Source organism: Borostomias antarcticus (assembly GCF_949987555.1).
Source record: "Borostomias antarcticus genome assembly, chromosome: 4".
Classification (NCBI taxonomy): domain Eukaryota; kingdom Metazoa; phylum Chordata; class Actinopteri; order Stomiiformes; family Stomiidae; genus Borostomias; species Borostomias antarcticus.
The window spans coordinates 20459635-20477134 of NC_140237.1; the positions used below are offsets into that span (position 1 = coordinate 20459635).

Genomic DNA, 17500 nt, shown 5'->3' on the forward strand with positions numbered 1-17500 from the left:
GAGAGAGAGAGCGGAAAGGAAGGTTAGTGTGGAGGAGGTGATTGAATCCAGCAGTGAGGGATGCAGGGGGTGAGAGAGAGAGAATGATTGTGTTGTTGGGTTGGGGATGGAGAGAACAGCAGAGGAGGAGGAGGAGAAAGAGGATAGGGGGAGGTGTTGTTAGAGGCAGTAACCCTGGTTACTTATCTTGTACAGTGGGAAGTAAATCCCATTTAGCTCTGCTCAGACCTTGGTCACGCCTCCGGGTCCAGCAGGCATAGGGTTAACACACGCCAAATGCCATCACACAGATAAGACCATCCATAAAGACAGCAGAGGACACACCACTACACAAAGACACAAACACACACACACACACATTTACATGCATGTCGAGTTCACATGGACTACACACTATCGTGCATCTACACACACACACACACACACACACACACACACATTGACACATGCATAAAATCTCTGATCTATCATCTTCATACTCTATACATTACAGCATCAGAAGAGTGGATATCCAGTTTGTCAATGACAAGGTCACATGAGACGTGACAACAACTCAAGTCAATTTTGCTGATGAGGTAGATATGCAGTCTACCGCGACTATAGAAAAGAGTCAACACTAATGGCAACAAGGTCACTGTCGCGTGATCACTTACACTGTCAATATCCTATCAGTGACCCTTTATTGATGAGGTGGCTGCAACGTCGTGGTACTACAACGTCGAACCAAGCAGAAGAAGTCTTGGTATGAACACACATTGCTTAGTAAATCCTATTAACATTCAAATCAAATCAAATTAAACTTTATTTGTATAGCGCATTTCATACACAGAGGCAACACAATGCGCTTCCATTGTCTGTTGCACATGCAATAGCATAGTGTTCCAGAAGAATAAAAGTTTTCAAGAGTGTGCAGAACAATCTAAATAATGAATAAGGCACTGTAACTATCAGGGGGGACTTCACATGCAACAAAAACTCTACTACATAAGACCTTATAGAGGCAGCAGATAAATGAATAACATCGTCTTGACCGATAATCGAGTTTCCTTCCTGACAGCCATCGAGCCAGAGTGTGAGTGGGCGAGACTCTTACCTGTGATGACCCAGAAGTCCCTGGTGGCGACCGACGTGTTGAGGTTGTGGTATTCCAGCGCTGTAAAAGAGAGAGAACACGCTCATGAGTGATCTCGACCCTGGACAGTAGTGGGCGGCTTCTGGAGCCCTTGGGCTCGGACTTTGTTATGTCTGTTCCCTTCACCGGGCATTTCCAGAGAGCCGCAGCGGCAGGATGCACTGTCTGACCGAAAGGGCCATGTGTCAGGAGGACTCGAAAGGTCGACCGTGAGTCCGATTCGATCGCATCTGCAGTGGCGTCAGAGCTACGCTGGTGAGCTTAATTTACCCTATCTCGCACAGGCCAGGTGAGAAACTATTTTGCCGTTTTCCGCTGTGGTTCTCTGTGGTAAAACTTCTAGCTTAGAATCTCATCATCGCTCGACATCACGGTTCTTTAAACAGGGAGCTTTTGGCTGAGAGATACCGCAGCCATGGGGGCGAGAGACCGGGAGCTTTAAGTTGGGCTCAGCTTGTATCTGTGTTCCTCAGCCTTTAGCTCGCTTGCATATTTCCTGCCTGATTAAATTCTTCAACTGAAACTGAACGTGGGGACAAACTGTATCACCGGTCCATGAAATCAGACTTGCTGCCAAAATGTATAGCTCTCTCCGACACGGCTCAATTATCTTCCCCGCTCTCTCTCTCTCTCTCTCTCTCTCTCTCTCTCTCTCTCTCTCTGTCATTTTCGCCCCTATATCCTTGCTCTTCCCCCTCTCTCTCTTTCTCTCTCTCTCTCTCTCTCTCTCTCTCACACACTCTCTCTCTCTCTATTTGTCATTTTCACCCATATATCCTTGCTCTTCACCCCCCCCCCCTCTCTCTCTCTCTCCCTCTGTCATTTTCACGCATATATCCTTGCTCTTCACCCCCCCACCCCCCACCCCCCCTCTCTCTCTCTCTCTCTCCTCCTCCTCACCCCTCTCCCGTTGTTCCCTGCAGAGGGAGAGGAGCAGAGCGGAGAGGCTCTGTGAACAGTCAGGACCGCAGGGCTGTCCGCAGAATCCCTTCAACGCCCGCCAATAGTGTCAACCGCACAGAATCATAACCTTGTAATGTTTCACATGAGCCGGTTCCTAACTGTCGAAGAGGGAGAGCCTGGGGATGCAAACCGGAACATTCTGAATAATTCTGAAGTGCAGAAATAAGCAATGGGACACGTAGAAATGTGTCTTACAGTACATATAAAGCATGTACTGCTTCATGACAATGTTGATTCCATTGCATTTAAGCTACCATCACAATTTGGTTACCTCACCGGCATCCGCTTTCAAATGTAAAAATGAACTGCAGCTATAATCTGAAAATAAAGGCAGAGTATTACATAAAAAGGGACACACACTCCTCACAGTCCACAGAGACTGAACAAACAATGGAACCGAATCACAACAAACTGCCCGCCAGGAGGGAGGTGGAATTCTCCACGCTCCGAACGGGAACGCCAGGCGGAATGGTGTGTGAGATTCTGGCCCATGTATGGTTGGCAACACAGGCCTGAGGTACCGCCACCTCCCAACCCCCCTACCCCCCCCCCGCCACCCCCCTCCCTCCCACACACCCACCCACCCCGGCTGTTAATTATTTACGGCCTTAATTGGCCCCCGTGTGAAGCGATATCACCGATGGCAGCGGAACAAAACAAACAGGGCGCGCTCTGCCATCGCTCTCCCTCGCCTCTCCGTTCACCCGTCCTCTCCTCTCGCCCCTGCTGCTACCCCCTCCTCTGCCTCCTCCTCCTCCTCCTCCTCCTCTCTTACCTTCCACCACCACGTGTCCCGCCACCTCCCTCCCTTCTCTCTCTTCTCCCTCATCGCCCCCCCCCCCTGTCTCAGGAAGCCTGGCGGTGATTTGTATCTCCCTAACTTGGCTGGTTGACAATGCAGCAAACGCTCATTAACAGCGAGGCCTTTTATCTGGACAGTCTGTAGCATGTACAGCAAGCGCCCGCCTGCCTGGCCCGTAACGTCCAGTCCAGTCCGGTCCGAGAGAGTAGTCCCCGAGGTGCGGCACTCATCCCGGCCTGGCCTCGCAATGCACGGCGCTGGCCCAGGTGCATTCTGGGAGACCAGAACCCAGATAGGACTCGGGGGGGGGGGGGGAGCCCCCTCAGTCCCGCGCATCTGTCAGGCCCGTCTCCGCAGACGAGCTGAGGAAGGGGGAGGTAGCGGCCAGCAGACTGAGACTCTGCCGGGACCTCCAGGGACCACTACTTAGACTCACTCTGCTGCCCTGTCACTCGTCATTCGTCCTCTGACAGAGAAGTCTGGGGAGCGCTTGTTAGACAGGCCGTGTCCTGGCAAGGGACCGGTATGAGAGGAGACGGGCTTGGAGGGGCCTTGGACACGCCCGTCCATTGTCTCTTGGTAAGTCGGCCATCATTAGCAACCGCTTAGCCGCGGACGGCAGGGGGACAGTCACGAACGTCCAATTTACTCAAAGTCTGAGGTAAAACGTCACTCTTACTTCCCCTTCAAAACGAGTCAGGTGTGTATCTCGGTGAAGTACCTCATCTGTGAGTTCCACTGTTGACCTCGCTACAGTGCTATCAGTAGGAAGAAAAAAAGAGTTCCGCAGAATCTTGGAACCAACATGGACGTCCACTAACAGCTCAGCTGCGGTAATCACTGTTGCCCTCACACTTAAATCACATCAAATCAAACTTTGTTTATATAGTACATTTCATACACAAAGGCAACACAATGTGCTTTACAGAGAGAATGGGGTGGGGTGTACATAAACTGATCCTACCCCTAATTTTCCAGAGTGATGGAATAAAAACTAGTTCACCCATTTGAGCCTATAGTACAGTATATTGGAGAACTGTAAAAATTCTTCCCTGACCTCTCTCAACGAGAAGATCAAGCAAGCTCCTGGAAAATGTTTAATTGTATTAGCTAAAGGAACATTTTATAGAGCTCTTAGCATGGAATAAATACCACATCATAAAAAATGTAACACTATCAAAAATAGCTAGTGTTAGATAGATAGTGTAAATGATGCTGGCTGGATTTGAATGTAAGATAAGTCACGATGATAGCTACAGTACACGCCTATAGACAACTTCTGGTGTGGGCCTCTCAGCAAGGCTGTACGTACGCTCTGCAATGATGAGCGGGGGGTAGAACAGGAAGTAGCCCACCAGCTCGGCAGTCAGCTGACCCAGGAGGTTGGCGGCGGCCGTGCCGTTGAGGAGCGCGCTTCCGTTCTTCACGGTGTAGACCAGAGACACGGACGGAGACCCCGCCCCCTGAGATACACTCAGCATCTGGAGGAGAGAGAGGAAGGGAGAGGGAGATAATGTGTATCTCTCCAGACAAGACCTCATATATAAACCATCTGAAAACACGCTGTGTGCCTATAGGCATAATCAACACAGAATTGACAAAAATATTTTCAAATCCATAAAAAACTAATCGAAAGGCTGCCTCGAGTGAAAGAACCAGGCCTTTCATTGCTGTGAAGTGTTTGTAATATCGACTTTATCATCTACTGTATGTAAGAACATTTAGCATAATATACTGTAGGCCAACATGTTAATGTCGCAGCTCATGTATTCATTCAAATGTAAACATCACATCCCCAAACACAATCATTGGACAGGACCAGATCTTATCTCAAATGGCAAGGAAAAACGCACATACACACATAATTTAGACACACACACACACACACTACAGTGCCTATAAAGTGCTTTGAGATCGAATGTGTAGTAATGTTTGCAGCCCTCAGACGTATTTCTAACCTAATCCCTACAGATATCTCATGAGTTTTACTTCTACTGTAAACCAGCCGCTTCGTAACTCACTCAGGCCGAGTGTATAAACCGTGAATCAGAACCACAGCTTGTTTCTGAGGTAATCCAGCAGATGACCGGTTGGAGAGAAAGGTCAGAGCGACCTGCCTGCACAGAACAGGACAAGTACAGGAAGTGGGTGGGTAGAGAGGAAGCACAGCAAACAGCAGCACAATTCAGCCCTGCGTTAGAAGACCATACGATAGGACCAAATATAACTTGGCCCGGCAACGAGAGCATCATTCGAGAGCAGATCCTCCATGTCCCTCATCCTATACATGTGTCGATACAAACGCAGCGTCCACCCCCACGCAGTGCTAGAGAGAGCAAGCGCAGCCCGGGATACCTGCACGGAGAGGCGGCCGTGGGCGTGGGGGACTTTGGCCTGGGCCTCGGCGAAGACGTTCTCCAGTCTCTGTTCCATCATCTGGGAGAACCGGCAGGACCGCGGGTCATCGCCCACGCCCATGAAACGCAGAACTGAACCGGCAGAGGATCACAAAGAACATAAGGAAACAGATTTCAAGGCAGTGTATACACAACAACATCAACAACAACATTCCAATACATTGAATACTGCATTATGTATCGTGTCAAAGGCATAAACGGCAAGAAAACAGAAGTGAGAGGAAGATGAGAAACATTCAGGCCCCATGCTGCCCTACAAAGGAAAAAGGCAGCGCTGAGAAAAATCACTTTGTTTGCCTCAGTTTCTCTACAGCTTTTTGCAGTTGTAAATGCTCACCCCCGTATTTTACAAAATACAACACATTTGGGAGAAGATTGGCCACATGACAAATGCCCACCCTCCCATTGCTCTCTGTAAAGCGCATTCGCCTTATTCACCTCAGGTCAGTCTGACGTAATTGGGGATGAGGAAGTGCCTGTTGACTTCAATGTTAAAAGTTCACCTGTTTTGAGCTGGAGGCCCACGGCCGGGGTCAGCCTCCACAGGGCCGCCGGGCTGGGCAGGGCGGTCACCATGGGCAGGAACTGCCGCAGGTCGGCTATCAGCCGGTCCCTGCCGTAGGACCCCAGGGCCTCCATCACCGCGGAGGGGTGGTACACCACGTCCCCCCCGACCACGTGGTAGGCCACCGTCATGTTGGGCGCGCCGAACACAGTCTCCACCTGAGAGGGGGGGGGGGAAGGGAGGGGGGGGGGAAGGGAGGGGGGGGGGGGCAGGGAGCGGGAGGATGCGGAGGGAGGGGGTCACAGTATTAGACTCTATTCCCAGGATCAATACTCACGGTCAGTCATATAGACCGACCTGCTGACTGTCAAAAGTAATGACGGATGAATGACTGGGCACTTAAGGGAATTTGAAAGGGGTTTCTAAATGAAATGAGAGAGAGAGAGAGAGAGAGAGAGAGAGAGAGAGAGACAAAGAGACGTAAGGAGAAAACCTGGGAGGGAGAGCTTGACTGGAGGCCAGAGAGTGATCGACAAAGACAATGAATGGTGTGCTCTTTCATTTAAGCCCCGAGAGGGCAGTTGGAATTGTGTTCCCAGTGACAAGGCGGAGGGTGCTTATAGGCCGATTATTCAGTATCTGTGTGTGTGTGTGTGTGTGTGTGTGTGTGTGTGTGTGTGTGTGTGTGTGTGTGTGTGTGTGTGTGTGTGTGTGTGTGTGTGTGTGTGCGTGTTTGCGTGCATGTGTGCATGCGTGTGTGCGCGTGTGTGTGTGTGTGGATCAGATCCATTGTCCCAACTGTGTGAATACCCGCGCCAACAGACAGGTCCGCTGGCCTCGGCGCTGAGAGCTTGACAGGGTGGGTCCGGCCATGAGTCGACAGTATTCCCCTCACAATCAGGCCTTGTTATGAGCACTGGGAACAGACCTTTCTTTCTCACTGCACTCCCCTCATCCCTCTGCGGTGTGAGGATGTTGTTCAAAGATTGTGTTTCAGCGGGTCTGTGAGTGCTTCCGTACCCCTTCGCTCTATCTGGCCATGCGAAACACCATCAGGGGATTAACTCACCGGGACTCATTCGTTTCAGCATTCCTCTCGTTTTTTTTATCGACGGGAGGCCTTCGCTTTAAAAGGAAAAAAGTTTCACGTTTTTCCAACGGCTCCACTAGACTCCCCAAGTCATTATCCTCCTTGTGCCGACCCTCTCCAAGAAGCCGTCTTTGCCTCGTAATTAAAAACAAATCCAATTTCCTTGGCAATCTGCTGGCTTCCCCTTTGACCAACATGGTGAGAGGGACGTTTAATAATATTGAGATTACTGACGAGTGCGGTAGAGATAGAGTTACAGAGATAGAGAGGCTGAGCTGGGGAGAGGGAGTTTGAGATGTAGAGGAAGATAATTAAGTCAATTTTTAGACAGGGGGATGTATACAGTAACTCTGTATATATATATACAGAGGGAGAGAGAGAGAGAGAGAGAGAGAGAGAGAGAGAGAGCAGTTGCTCTTGTCCCTAACTCTTGCATGTGCCTTTGACCTTCATTTAGGCAGGTCAAGCTCTATGGAAACATTCCCTTCTTACTCAGGGAGATATGGTACTGCTCTACACTCTACCTTTCTCTCTCTCTCTCTCTCTCTCTCTCTTTCTCTCTCTCTCTCACACACACACACACCTCCTTGGTCTGTCCCCCCTTACCTGTGTCACTTGTTGCTCCAGCTGTTGTCTATAACCTCCGATCAGCTCACCACATTCTGCTCAAAATTCCCAAAACAAACACTGCACTGGGTCTGACAGGCCGTCATTCCTGGCTGCTGCAGCCAGATACTGGAATAACTTACAAAAAACACTAAAACTGGACAGTCTCATCCCAACGTCAGTTTTGAAGGACTCTATTACGGACATTCTCACTGACCTGACAACTTGCAGCTGTTTCCTGGACTCCTAATATTCCCTAACTCTTCTATGTCTGCCTGTTTACTGTTTCCTGTGTTCTCTTGCCGCTGCTGCTGTATGTGTTTCCTGTCAGTCTTAATGCTTGTGTTGTGCATGCATTCTCTCTCTGTTCCTTTATTGTATTGCCTGATGTTGTGATTGGAGGGTGTGTTTGGAGAGCTTGGTGTGTGTTTGCTCTTCTGCTGCAGCCGCTTCTCTGTCGGTGTGTGTTTATGCTAAATGTTACTCCTGTTCTGCTGCTGTTCTGTTGTCTTTGCCTGATAGTGTGACTGTGTGTAAGTAGAGGGTGTGTGGAAAATTATTGGATCCGTGCAGCTGTCTCCTTCTATGCTGAAGTGTTGGGAATCGGGATCTGTTTTGCTGTCTTTTAAGTGTGTTGATTGTCTCGATGTGTGCTGTTGTTTTTTTAATCAACCTTCCTATTCAGCCCCCCGTCCCCATTCCCCCAAGAGGCTTTTGCCTCTTGTCAGGCCGCTATTGTAAATAAGAAATTGTTTGATTAAATAAAATAAAAATACACACCACACACAGACACACTTGCTGAAGGTACAATTATTACACATTCACAAGGTCATGGAGCACACACACACACACACACACACACACACACACACACACATCTGAAGGCACTTAGACTTGCAGGAGTCAACATGGAGGCTGCATGGAGACCTATAGTATGTCTTGTATGCAGAGATCCTGTGGCTGTATCATTCATCTCAAGACCCTGTCCTGCTCTTACTCCCAAATTCAATTTCAGTCATTGAAATGGTTGATTTCTCATGGATGTGCGGTACTATAAAAAGACTTTTGTCTCTTACTCTCCACCACCATAGCCACACACACACACACACACACACACACACACACACACTTTCCCCCATAGCCAATCCCCCAGTCCTGATCCACAGGAGCACTGAGTGGAGGTATTAGGGGCTTAGTGAGAGAGATAATGGTTCTGGCTCGGGAAGCAATGACTGTCTGATCCACGGACAGACAGGGTATTGTGACTGCACTGGATCTGATGAGGTCCTTATCAACTCCACAGGCAAGAGTTTTTTTTTTATCAAACTCAACCTGAATGGATTCAAAGTTTGATTAAATATCCCTCTTGTGCTGAGGCCCTGGATGGGTTCCATTCGGTTATTTCAAACACACAAAGAACTGTATTGTACTTGTCCTAATCGTTCTCCTGGGTCAGGTATTGGCAGTGCAGTCTACTGCCACACCACTCCCTTCTCTAAACACTCAGAAAAAAATGTTTGAGGTGGGGTTCTTTGTCAGGGTTGAAGAGTTCGATTACGAACTATTTTCACACAAAGAACCATTTGAGTCATGTGCATAGAAGGGAGGGATCTTTACTGCCATAAAGGTAGTGAAGAACCATCTCCAGACTGCCCACGTTTGGGGGGGAAAAGTTCCCAGCTGCCCCAAAAAAGGGTTCCCCTACAGGGACAAAATGAAGAACACTTACTAAGTTCCAAATAAGCATAGTGTGAGTTAACTCTCTTGAAAATGTGACATTGCCCAGAGGCTCAAGGGACAGATTCTCTCAGCCTCATTTCTATATTAGTCCTCCTGGTTCCTCATCGTAGCCTACATGAGGCCGCCTAGCTCTCCTCACTCACTCTCTCCTCGTACGCCAGACGTGTGCACATCATATTAGGCCAACAGCACACATTGGGTATCAATGGGAGTATACAGTAAATGGTTCCCCAGCATCACATGATGTGTTTAACTACCTAGTATGACGGTGCCAATTGCAGACCCCAGCCATCTGCGATCCCCCCGAAAAAGGGTGTTGTAAATCAAATTGGCTTTTTTAATACAATTTCAGTCTACAAACGAAATTAAAAAGCTACTGAACATCACACCCGAGGTCATGAAATGATGCCAACAGCAAGTTAAAAGTCTCATTAAAACAGTCTCATTAAAATTGGATCGACTTGCTTGTCACAGAAGCGACTTGTTTTTAGATGTGTGGTTCAAAGGATAACAATATTGTTCCTCCCCCACAGTAATGCAGAACCACATTTCTGTCATCCTCAGGATCAAGCCTTCAAATCTAATCTATCGTTCTGTTATGCAGATAAATGGAAACTGAAAACCTGACCTCACCAAACACATAACATACATATTAGACACACATACAACAGACACACGTGACCAGGCCCACTGCAGTGCAATCTGGCGCTTGCAGTTGAAACAGTGGAGATGTGATTGAAGATTCAAAGAATTCACCATTGAAACATTCAGATTCAAGATTCAAGACGCTGACCTGAGCCTGCGCCGAGGTGTCGTTCAGGGCCTTCTTCAGGGCCTGGCTCAGCCCACGTCGTAGGTTCTGTCTCTGGATGCTGTCCAGACGGTTCCTCCTGACATGGATGGACACAACTGGCAGAGAGAGAGAGGGAGGAAGGGGTATGATGAGGCAAGTTACAATAAAACAAAACACACAAAGTAATTATTTCTAATAGTGGAGAGACGTACGGATGCTTAGTGGTTTGGTGCTATCAGCCTGACCTGTTTTCAGCCACATCCTCTCGGTGATGTTGCACAGGCGTGGAGGAGCCTCCGTAGTGGTGGTGCTAAAGGGGGAGACGAAGCTGGTGGTGGCCCCTCTAGGGAGGCTCGTCCTAGGGGCTGGAGGGGTGAGTGTTCCCCTGGTGGCTGGAGGTTTGGTGGTGGTGGTGGTCGTGGTTCTCTTGGTAGTAGTGGTTGGCCGGGCTGTATTCATGGTCGGCTGTGTGGTGGTTGTGGTTGTAGTTGTGGTGGTAGGGAGTGTAGTGGTGGCGGTGGTGGTTGACGCCACTGTGGTGGTCGTCACAGTCGTGAGCTGAAAAGGGGCTGTCGTGGTGTCCTCTCCAGGGGTCAAAGGTGAGTCCTGTGACGTGGAAGGGCCTGGCACAGGAGCGGAGGTGAGGTTCCCTGTTTGGGAGGGGGATAAACTGATCTCAGTGTCTTTCGGGTAACTGACCCCCATCTCTCTGGATGGCCCCGCGGTTAAGTCGTCCATCGCCGTCTCTGTAACGACAACAGACGTCTCGGTCACTCCTTGCGGTGGATGGGGGTGAACTGACGAGGTCACACTGGATGACGGGGATGCAGATGAGGATGTGACAGCAAGGGACACGAGGGCTCTGGATGAAGTTAACTTCCCAATACTGGAGGTGAGGGCTCTGGATGATGATGTAGCAACACGGAAGGTAAGGGCTCTGGAGGATGATGTCATTCCTGTGATGTTGAGGAATGCTGATGCTGGCAATGGTAGTGATACCAATGGGGATGATGATGATGACGATGATGATGATGAGATGGAGGAGGAGGGCTGGGAGGAGGATGAAAGGGAGGGAGGTGGGGAGGAGGAATAGGAGGAAGAGGAGGAGGAAGGTGAAGAGGAAGGTGAGGAGGAGAAGGAACCAGAGGTGAACACTGATGGAGACATTGAAGGAGTATTTGACACTAAAGGAGTAGATAAGGAGGACAGGGCTGAGGTAGGACTGGTCACACTGATGATGGGGGAGGAGGGTAAATCCTCTGGTGATGGAAATAATGGTGATAATGTGGCTGATAATGATGATGATGATGATGATGACGACGACGACGACGACGATAAGTCTCCTTGTGAGGTGACAGCGATCAGTATTGAAGGGCTGAACTTCACATCCGTGGTGAGGGGGGTATGTGACGTTTGTACAGAACTAGAGGCAGACCCAGCTATGCTAACATCTCCCTTTCCTTTAGACTTAGCAGCGTTATTGCTCACATGCGCAGAGGAGAGAGAGATGGCCGGCGAAATGGCCACAGAGACCCTGGCATCATCTGCGACCAACATGGACACAGGTAGTGCTGTTGTGGCCCCTGCTGGTCGGGTAGAGGTGCCATCAGTGGCTCCTGATGTTCTAGGGGGCCCAAGGGACATGAGGTGGGCTGGGGACATCATCAGACTCCGGGGTCTGACGGTTGTCTCCGTAGGAAGAACAACGGGTGTATGTTCCACAGCAACCTGCTCGGTCCCAGCAGATACCTCTGTGTACACAGGAGAGAGTCCTGTTTCAGTGGTTCTAATCGGATGAGGAAGGGTGTTCTGTCTGTTGAGTTTGGGGTTTTGTGTTGCTGGTCCAGGTGTATCAGAAGAAACTATGTCCGAGGAGCGAGACCTGACACCACGGGATGTGCTATCAAAATCAATGGACGTATTTCGGGGAGTCAGCGGTTCTGTTATTTCCTCCATTGTAGATGGTATTGTTAGCCTAGCACTATCCGAGTAAACACTGATATCCTCTTCTGTAGTCGTTTGCCTATAATCTAACTCCTTTTTGTTCCCAGACGACGGCGATGGGGATGTTTTGGTTTGTCTTTCTGTATCGGAAGGATAGAGAGGATCAGTCCCACTGGTAAATAGCATCTGTGACTGAATGTGATGCTCCGTCTTAACTGGTGTGATTTCTGGTGTCTGGTATTCACTGTGCCTCTTCACGTGAGAGGCAAGTTGAAGAGGCGCCAATGCGGTCTCTGCTGTTACAGTGAACAGGGGAGTGTTGGTGGAGGGAGCACGAGCAGAGCCCTCCCTGCTTGTCTCTTTGGAAATCCAAGCGTCTTCAGAAGCGGAGGAGGAAGGGAACCGTGTTGTCATGGTCTCCGTTGACTGCGACTGAAGACCGACAGCTGTGACCGTGATGTCAGCATAGTCCTCGTGTTTGACGGACAGAGGTGATACCGGAGTGCTTTCTGTGTTTCGCTGAGCGGTTGATATCCCAGCAGGCTTGTGTGTTCGTGTAATGTGAGGAAGGCCATGCGGTTGTTTCAGCTGTCCATCTGATCTGGAGTAGGCCCGATCTGCAGTGTGGGTATAAGAGTTCTGGGCGGTAGTGTGTGTATCAGAGTTGTGGGCTGCAGTGTGTGTATGTGAGCTGTGGCCATGGGTGTGTGTATCTGAACGGTGGTCTCTGGTGTGTGTGAGAGGGCTGTGGTCAGTGCTGGGTGTAAGTGAGCCGCTGCTTGTCTTCCTTGTTGCAGCAGGACTGAGAGAGATGTCGGATACGCCTGTGGACGACATTTCTCTCGCATGTGTATCAGAGTTATGGTCAGTAGTGTGTGTATCAGAGCTGTGGTCAGTACTGTGTGTATCTGAGTGTGTATTTGAACTGTGGTCTCTGGTGTGTTTGAGAGGGCTGTGGTCAGTGCTGGGTGTAAGTGAGCTGTGACTTGTCTTCCTTATTAAAGCAGGGCTGAGAGAGATGTCAGATACGCCTGTGGACAACATGTCTGCCTCTACCGTTCCAGGATTCGTCTCAGGGGAGGCCGGATCAGAGTCTGGATGGACAGAGGAAAACGGTGGTTCTGATTGAGACCCTAACTGTGTCTGCGGCGCCGGCAGCACCTTGGATGTGAGTGAGAGAGAAGTGGCTCTGCTACTGAACAGGGCTGGGGGGTCTTCGGTGCGAGGACTAGAGATGGCCCTGTCGGGGTTGAGGTGCGTGGACAGGGTTGAACTGGTACCCTTAGACAGCGTAGGGGGTCTCTTAGGTGAAGTTTGGGAGGTCACAGCCTGCACTGGAATTTGAGGTAACACTGACACGTGGGGGGGCGGATATGACATCAGAATACCCTCGGCGTTTAAGGGAGGAGTTCGAGTAGACAGTGATCCCAACTCTGCGTTTCCCTTGGCCGCGCCGACGGGAGACGCCGTTCGTAGGTCCACGGTTGACCCAGCAACTGTCTCAGAGGCAGAACTGGAAGCGGGGACGCCAGGGGACTCACGTCTTGTTGGCGGAGGCGAATACCAGCTGAGCGCGTGAATCTGTGGGGAAAAAGAGCTAAGTTGCGTTCCTACTATTCCTCCCAGGTCGTTATTCTTATTGGGGACAGGAGCACCTGAGTTGACACGGCCCGCTGTCATCATTAAATCTCTTGGCGCTGAACTGCTGTGGAAGACCGATAGCTCGGCCTCGGCAGAGACATCGGACAAGGTCTGTGCGCTGTTGGAGGAAATTGAGAAAAGCTTCCCTGCCAGCATTCCAGCCGCGATAGCCGCCGACGGACGTGAACTGACGACGGGGTAGAGTACGGTTGCGGGCCAACTGTGGCTTCCTGCTGTGGCCTTGTCTCTCTCTGCCCTGCTGTCCGCGGTTGCCTTCTCTGTTTCCCCAGCGTTGGGACCGGAGAGTACATGGCTATTAGGTGTGGTAGAGAACCTTGCCGGGCTGCGAGTTTGTAAGGCCTGCTGCTGGCTTGGACCAGGCTTGCTGTCTTCAAAGGGAGAGGAGAGATTTTCAGGGCCGGTCTCTCTGTCGTAAATACTTCTCATATCGCCAGACTCTATCTCAAGACTGGGTCTATCAGAAACTGTGAAAGGGGATCGTCCGGAGGTAGATACGATGCGTGAAGAGCGTTCTCCTGACAATGACATTGTTAATGTTAATGATGATGAATTTGATGAAGAGGAAGATGATAATGACAATGAAGGTGATGAAGTGGAAGATGATGATGAAGTTGTCGTTGTTGTTGTTGATGATGATGATGATGATGATGGTGATAACCATGTCCTCCATTCTCCACCCATGAGGGAAGGCTCTGATGACCCAGACAGTGGTGACGCCATGGTAACAACTCCCGGTTCAGAAGCGGGGCGAGGCATGCTGGGAGTCAAACCTGAGCTGATGGACAGATTCCTACTGAGCTCCGCAGGTGAGGAAGAGGAGGAGGATGAAGGCAACATGTCCCCCCCCTGACTGGGAGCGTCCGAAGGCCATCGGCTGGTTTGGTTGTTGTCTCGCGCGGTGGAGGGCGAGGCCTTAGTCTGGACGAGGCTGAAGGGTGGGCCGGCAGTGTCCGTCTGCAGGGTGATGATGGAGGAGAACGCGGCCTGCCCTCTCAACCCATTCCTCTCAGAAACCACCCTGTCACCGGAGTGGACAGTGGACAGAGGCCCCTCCTCCACCAACACCAGCCCAGCCAGTGGGTGAGTGGGAGGGGCAGAGGTCGCAGGGTCACTGGGTGGAGAGGAGGAGCCAGAGGCCTCAAAGCTGGTCTCATCTACAACAAAGCAGAGATCAAACACAAATGGTTAATGACGATCTCAGCCACAGGGGACTCATCAAAAAAGATTCTAAATATATAGTGAAATATTTATAGTGAAATCCCATTCATATGTGCTTTTTCATGTTGCTGGCCTTTCAGAAATGAGTTATTTGAAGGTAGACCAGCAATCCGAGTCCCTGCTTTCCCGGAGCCACTGACAATAAGCCCGCCTTTTCAGCGCCTCGGTAGGAATGTTGATGCATTCTCCCAGTCTCATGATTGACAGAGGGAAACACATTTCATTGCTGAATGACTTCTGGCACTGAGCACTGCTGAAAATGTTCAAGGTGCATTGCTATTGTGTGTGTGTGGGGGAAGGGTGCACTGTGACCGTGTAAAAAACGCAGAATCATTGTATGTGCCATAATTATGCATCTATGATTCCCAAGTAATGGACAGATCCATATAAATGATTGAGAATTAAAACTTGCGCTTGTTCCCCAGGAGAGAGATAGAAAAGGAGAGCCGCTCTTCAATGTATGTCATATAATTCATTCAGAGAAAACAATATGCACTTTCTAGTCACTTTCAAAAGATGACATAAACTTCTTACACAGCACTTGTAAGAAGACTGATGTTTCCCTGTTCAATAGTCTCTGTGGAAATATTCATGTCACCTTGACAAAGAGCGAGGGGATGAAAAATGAAAAAGGAAAAGAGAGAGAGAGAGCAACAGAGAGAACGTACGCAAGAACGAGAGAATGAGCAGAGAGAGAGAGAGAGAGAGAGAGTTGTTTCGCGGTCGCAGGTTCAGGTGTCATTAACAGGCTGATGCTGATAACAGCTCTAAGATGGCCGGTGTGGACTTGGCTCCGGTCCATGCCTCCTCTCTTCCTCTCCTCCCCTCCTCCTCTCTTCCTCTCCTCCTCTCCTCCCCTCCTCCTCTCCTCCTCTCCTCCTCTCCTCCCCTCCTCCTCTCCTCCCCCCCTCTCTCCATTCTCAGCACGTCCCTCTCTTCATCTGCACATTCATCTGGGAATCTTTTATTCATTTATACAGATCTGCACGCCTGTCACATCTCCCACCGCCTCAGTATGCTTTTCCTGCTGAGGTGCATCTAGCTAACACACGCATGCACGCACGCACTCACACACACACACACACACACATCCAGACTTAAAAGAGGGGAGACAGGGACAGGGGACAGGGACTTGAACGGTGGTAAAGTCATGGTTGTTGGAGGGTAAAGATTCTATTCTCACTCTCTCGTAAAGACATTTTCAGACACCATCATCCATCTGAGTACAACACCCCTAGACTAGTTTCAGTTCCACACAGAGAGTCTTAACCAGCTGGCCGCACACGCCCAGACACAGGCACAGCCCGGCACAGCACACAAGGCTTTCTCAATTACACACACTGATGACCCTCAGGCTAAGCCTTCCCATACAGTCTGCTCTGCATCAAAGACAGCTTGTGTGGAAATTCTTTTTTTCCCCCATATACTGTATATGCTCACCGTTTAATGAAAACTGGAATCAGAACCGTCCCTATGGTCAGGAAAATGGCAACAACTCAGGCCACTTACTCTGTGAAATGTCACCAGCATACCTAGCTATTTCATATTACACCTTCTGATAATTGGGTTCAACAAGTTCTATAATTGTCCAGGGAGCCAGTGTGCCCAGGCCTGAAACAAAGCGTACCACTGTAAAACAAAACACAAACCTTGTTAAAATGGTTTTGAAATACATCCTTCCCTACTTGGATTTAGTAATCATTGATCTGACAATGTGCGATAAGTCAAAGCCATCTGGTGTAATTACTGCTGTCACCAATCCAAACATGTTTCTATTGTGTTTGACAAAACAGTCAAACAGAACAGAGGAAATTTTTTAGTATTCAACCAGAGCAGGTTATACATGTATGGCCAGCTTCAGGGCTCATGTGGTGTCACAGAGATCAGAGAAGACTCCGCCCCCTCAACCCCCCCCCCCCCCACACCCCAACTCCGGACATCACCATGGCAACATGAGAAGGTGTGTGTGGGATGGGGCCAGTCTGGAGCGGAGGTCCACGGTCCACCTGTGGTTCGCCACCTGCTCTGAGAGAGCACAGCATATGGGAGTACGCCCATTTGAGAGGAGAGGAGAGGAGAGACGAGAGGAGGTGAGAGGAGAAAAGAGGAGAGGAGGAGAGGAGAGGAGAGAAGAGAGGAGAAGAGGGGAGGGGATGGGAGAGGAAGGGAGAGGAGACAAGAGAAGGTGAGAGGAGACGAGAGGAGGAGAGGAGGGGAGAGGAGAGAAGAGAGGCGGGGAGGGGAGGGGAGAGGAAGGGAGAGGAGAGGAAGATAGAGAGGAGAGGAAGGTAGAGAGGAGAAGAGTGGAGGGGAGAGGAGAGGAGAGGAGAGGAGAGGAGAGGAGAGGAGAGGAGAGGAGAGGAGAGGAGAGGAGAGGAGAGGAAGGGAGAAGAGATGAGAGGAGGGGAGAGGAGAGAAGAGAAGAGAGGAGGGGAGAGAGGAGTGGAGGAGAGAGGAGAGGAAGGGAGAAGAGATGAGAGGAGGTGAGAGGAGAGGAGGGAGAGGAGAGGAGAGGAGAGGAGAGGAGACAAGATGAGACAAGAGGAGGTGAGAGGAGACGAGAGGAGGAGAGGAGAGGAGAGAAGAGAAGAGAAGAGAAGAGAAGAGAAGAGAAGAGAAGAGAAGAGA

The 17500-nt window shown here is 50.0% G+C and overlaps 1 protein-coding gene across 1 annotated transcript in view; it reads right to left on the reverse strand.

Moving 5' to 3' along the window:
• Positions 1 to 10507, reverse strand: part of kiaa1549lb (KIAA1549-like b) — a gene marked incomplete at both ends in the record, with an annotated part of 39978 nt that extends 29471 nt beyond the window's left edge. The window contains 6 exons of the mRNA XM_084437371.1: positions 1094 to 1153; positions 4210 to 4378; positions 5253 to 5386; positions 5818 to 6037; positions 10049 to 10164; positions 10294 to 10507. Coding sequence (XP_084293497.1) covers positions 1094 to 1153; positions 4210 to 4378; positions 5253 to 5386; positions 5818 to 6037; positions 10049 to 10164; positions 10294 to 10507 — 913 coding nt within the window. The remainder of the gene's footprint in view (positions 1 to 1093; positions 1154 to 4209; positions 4379 to 5252; positions 5387 to 5817; positions 6038 to 10048; positions 10165 to 10293) is intronic.
• Positions 10508 to 17500: the final 6993 nt, after the last annotated feature.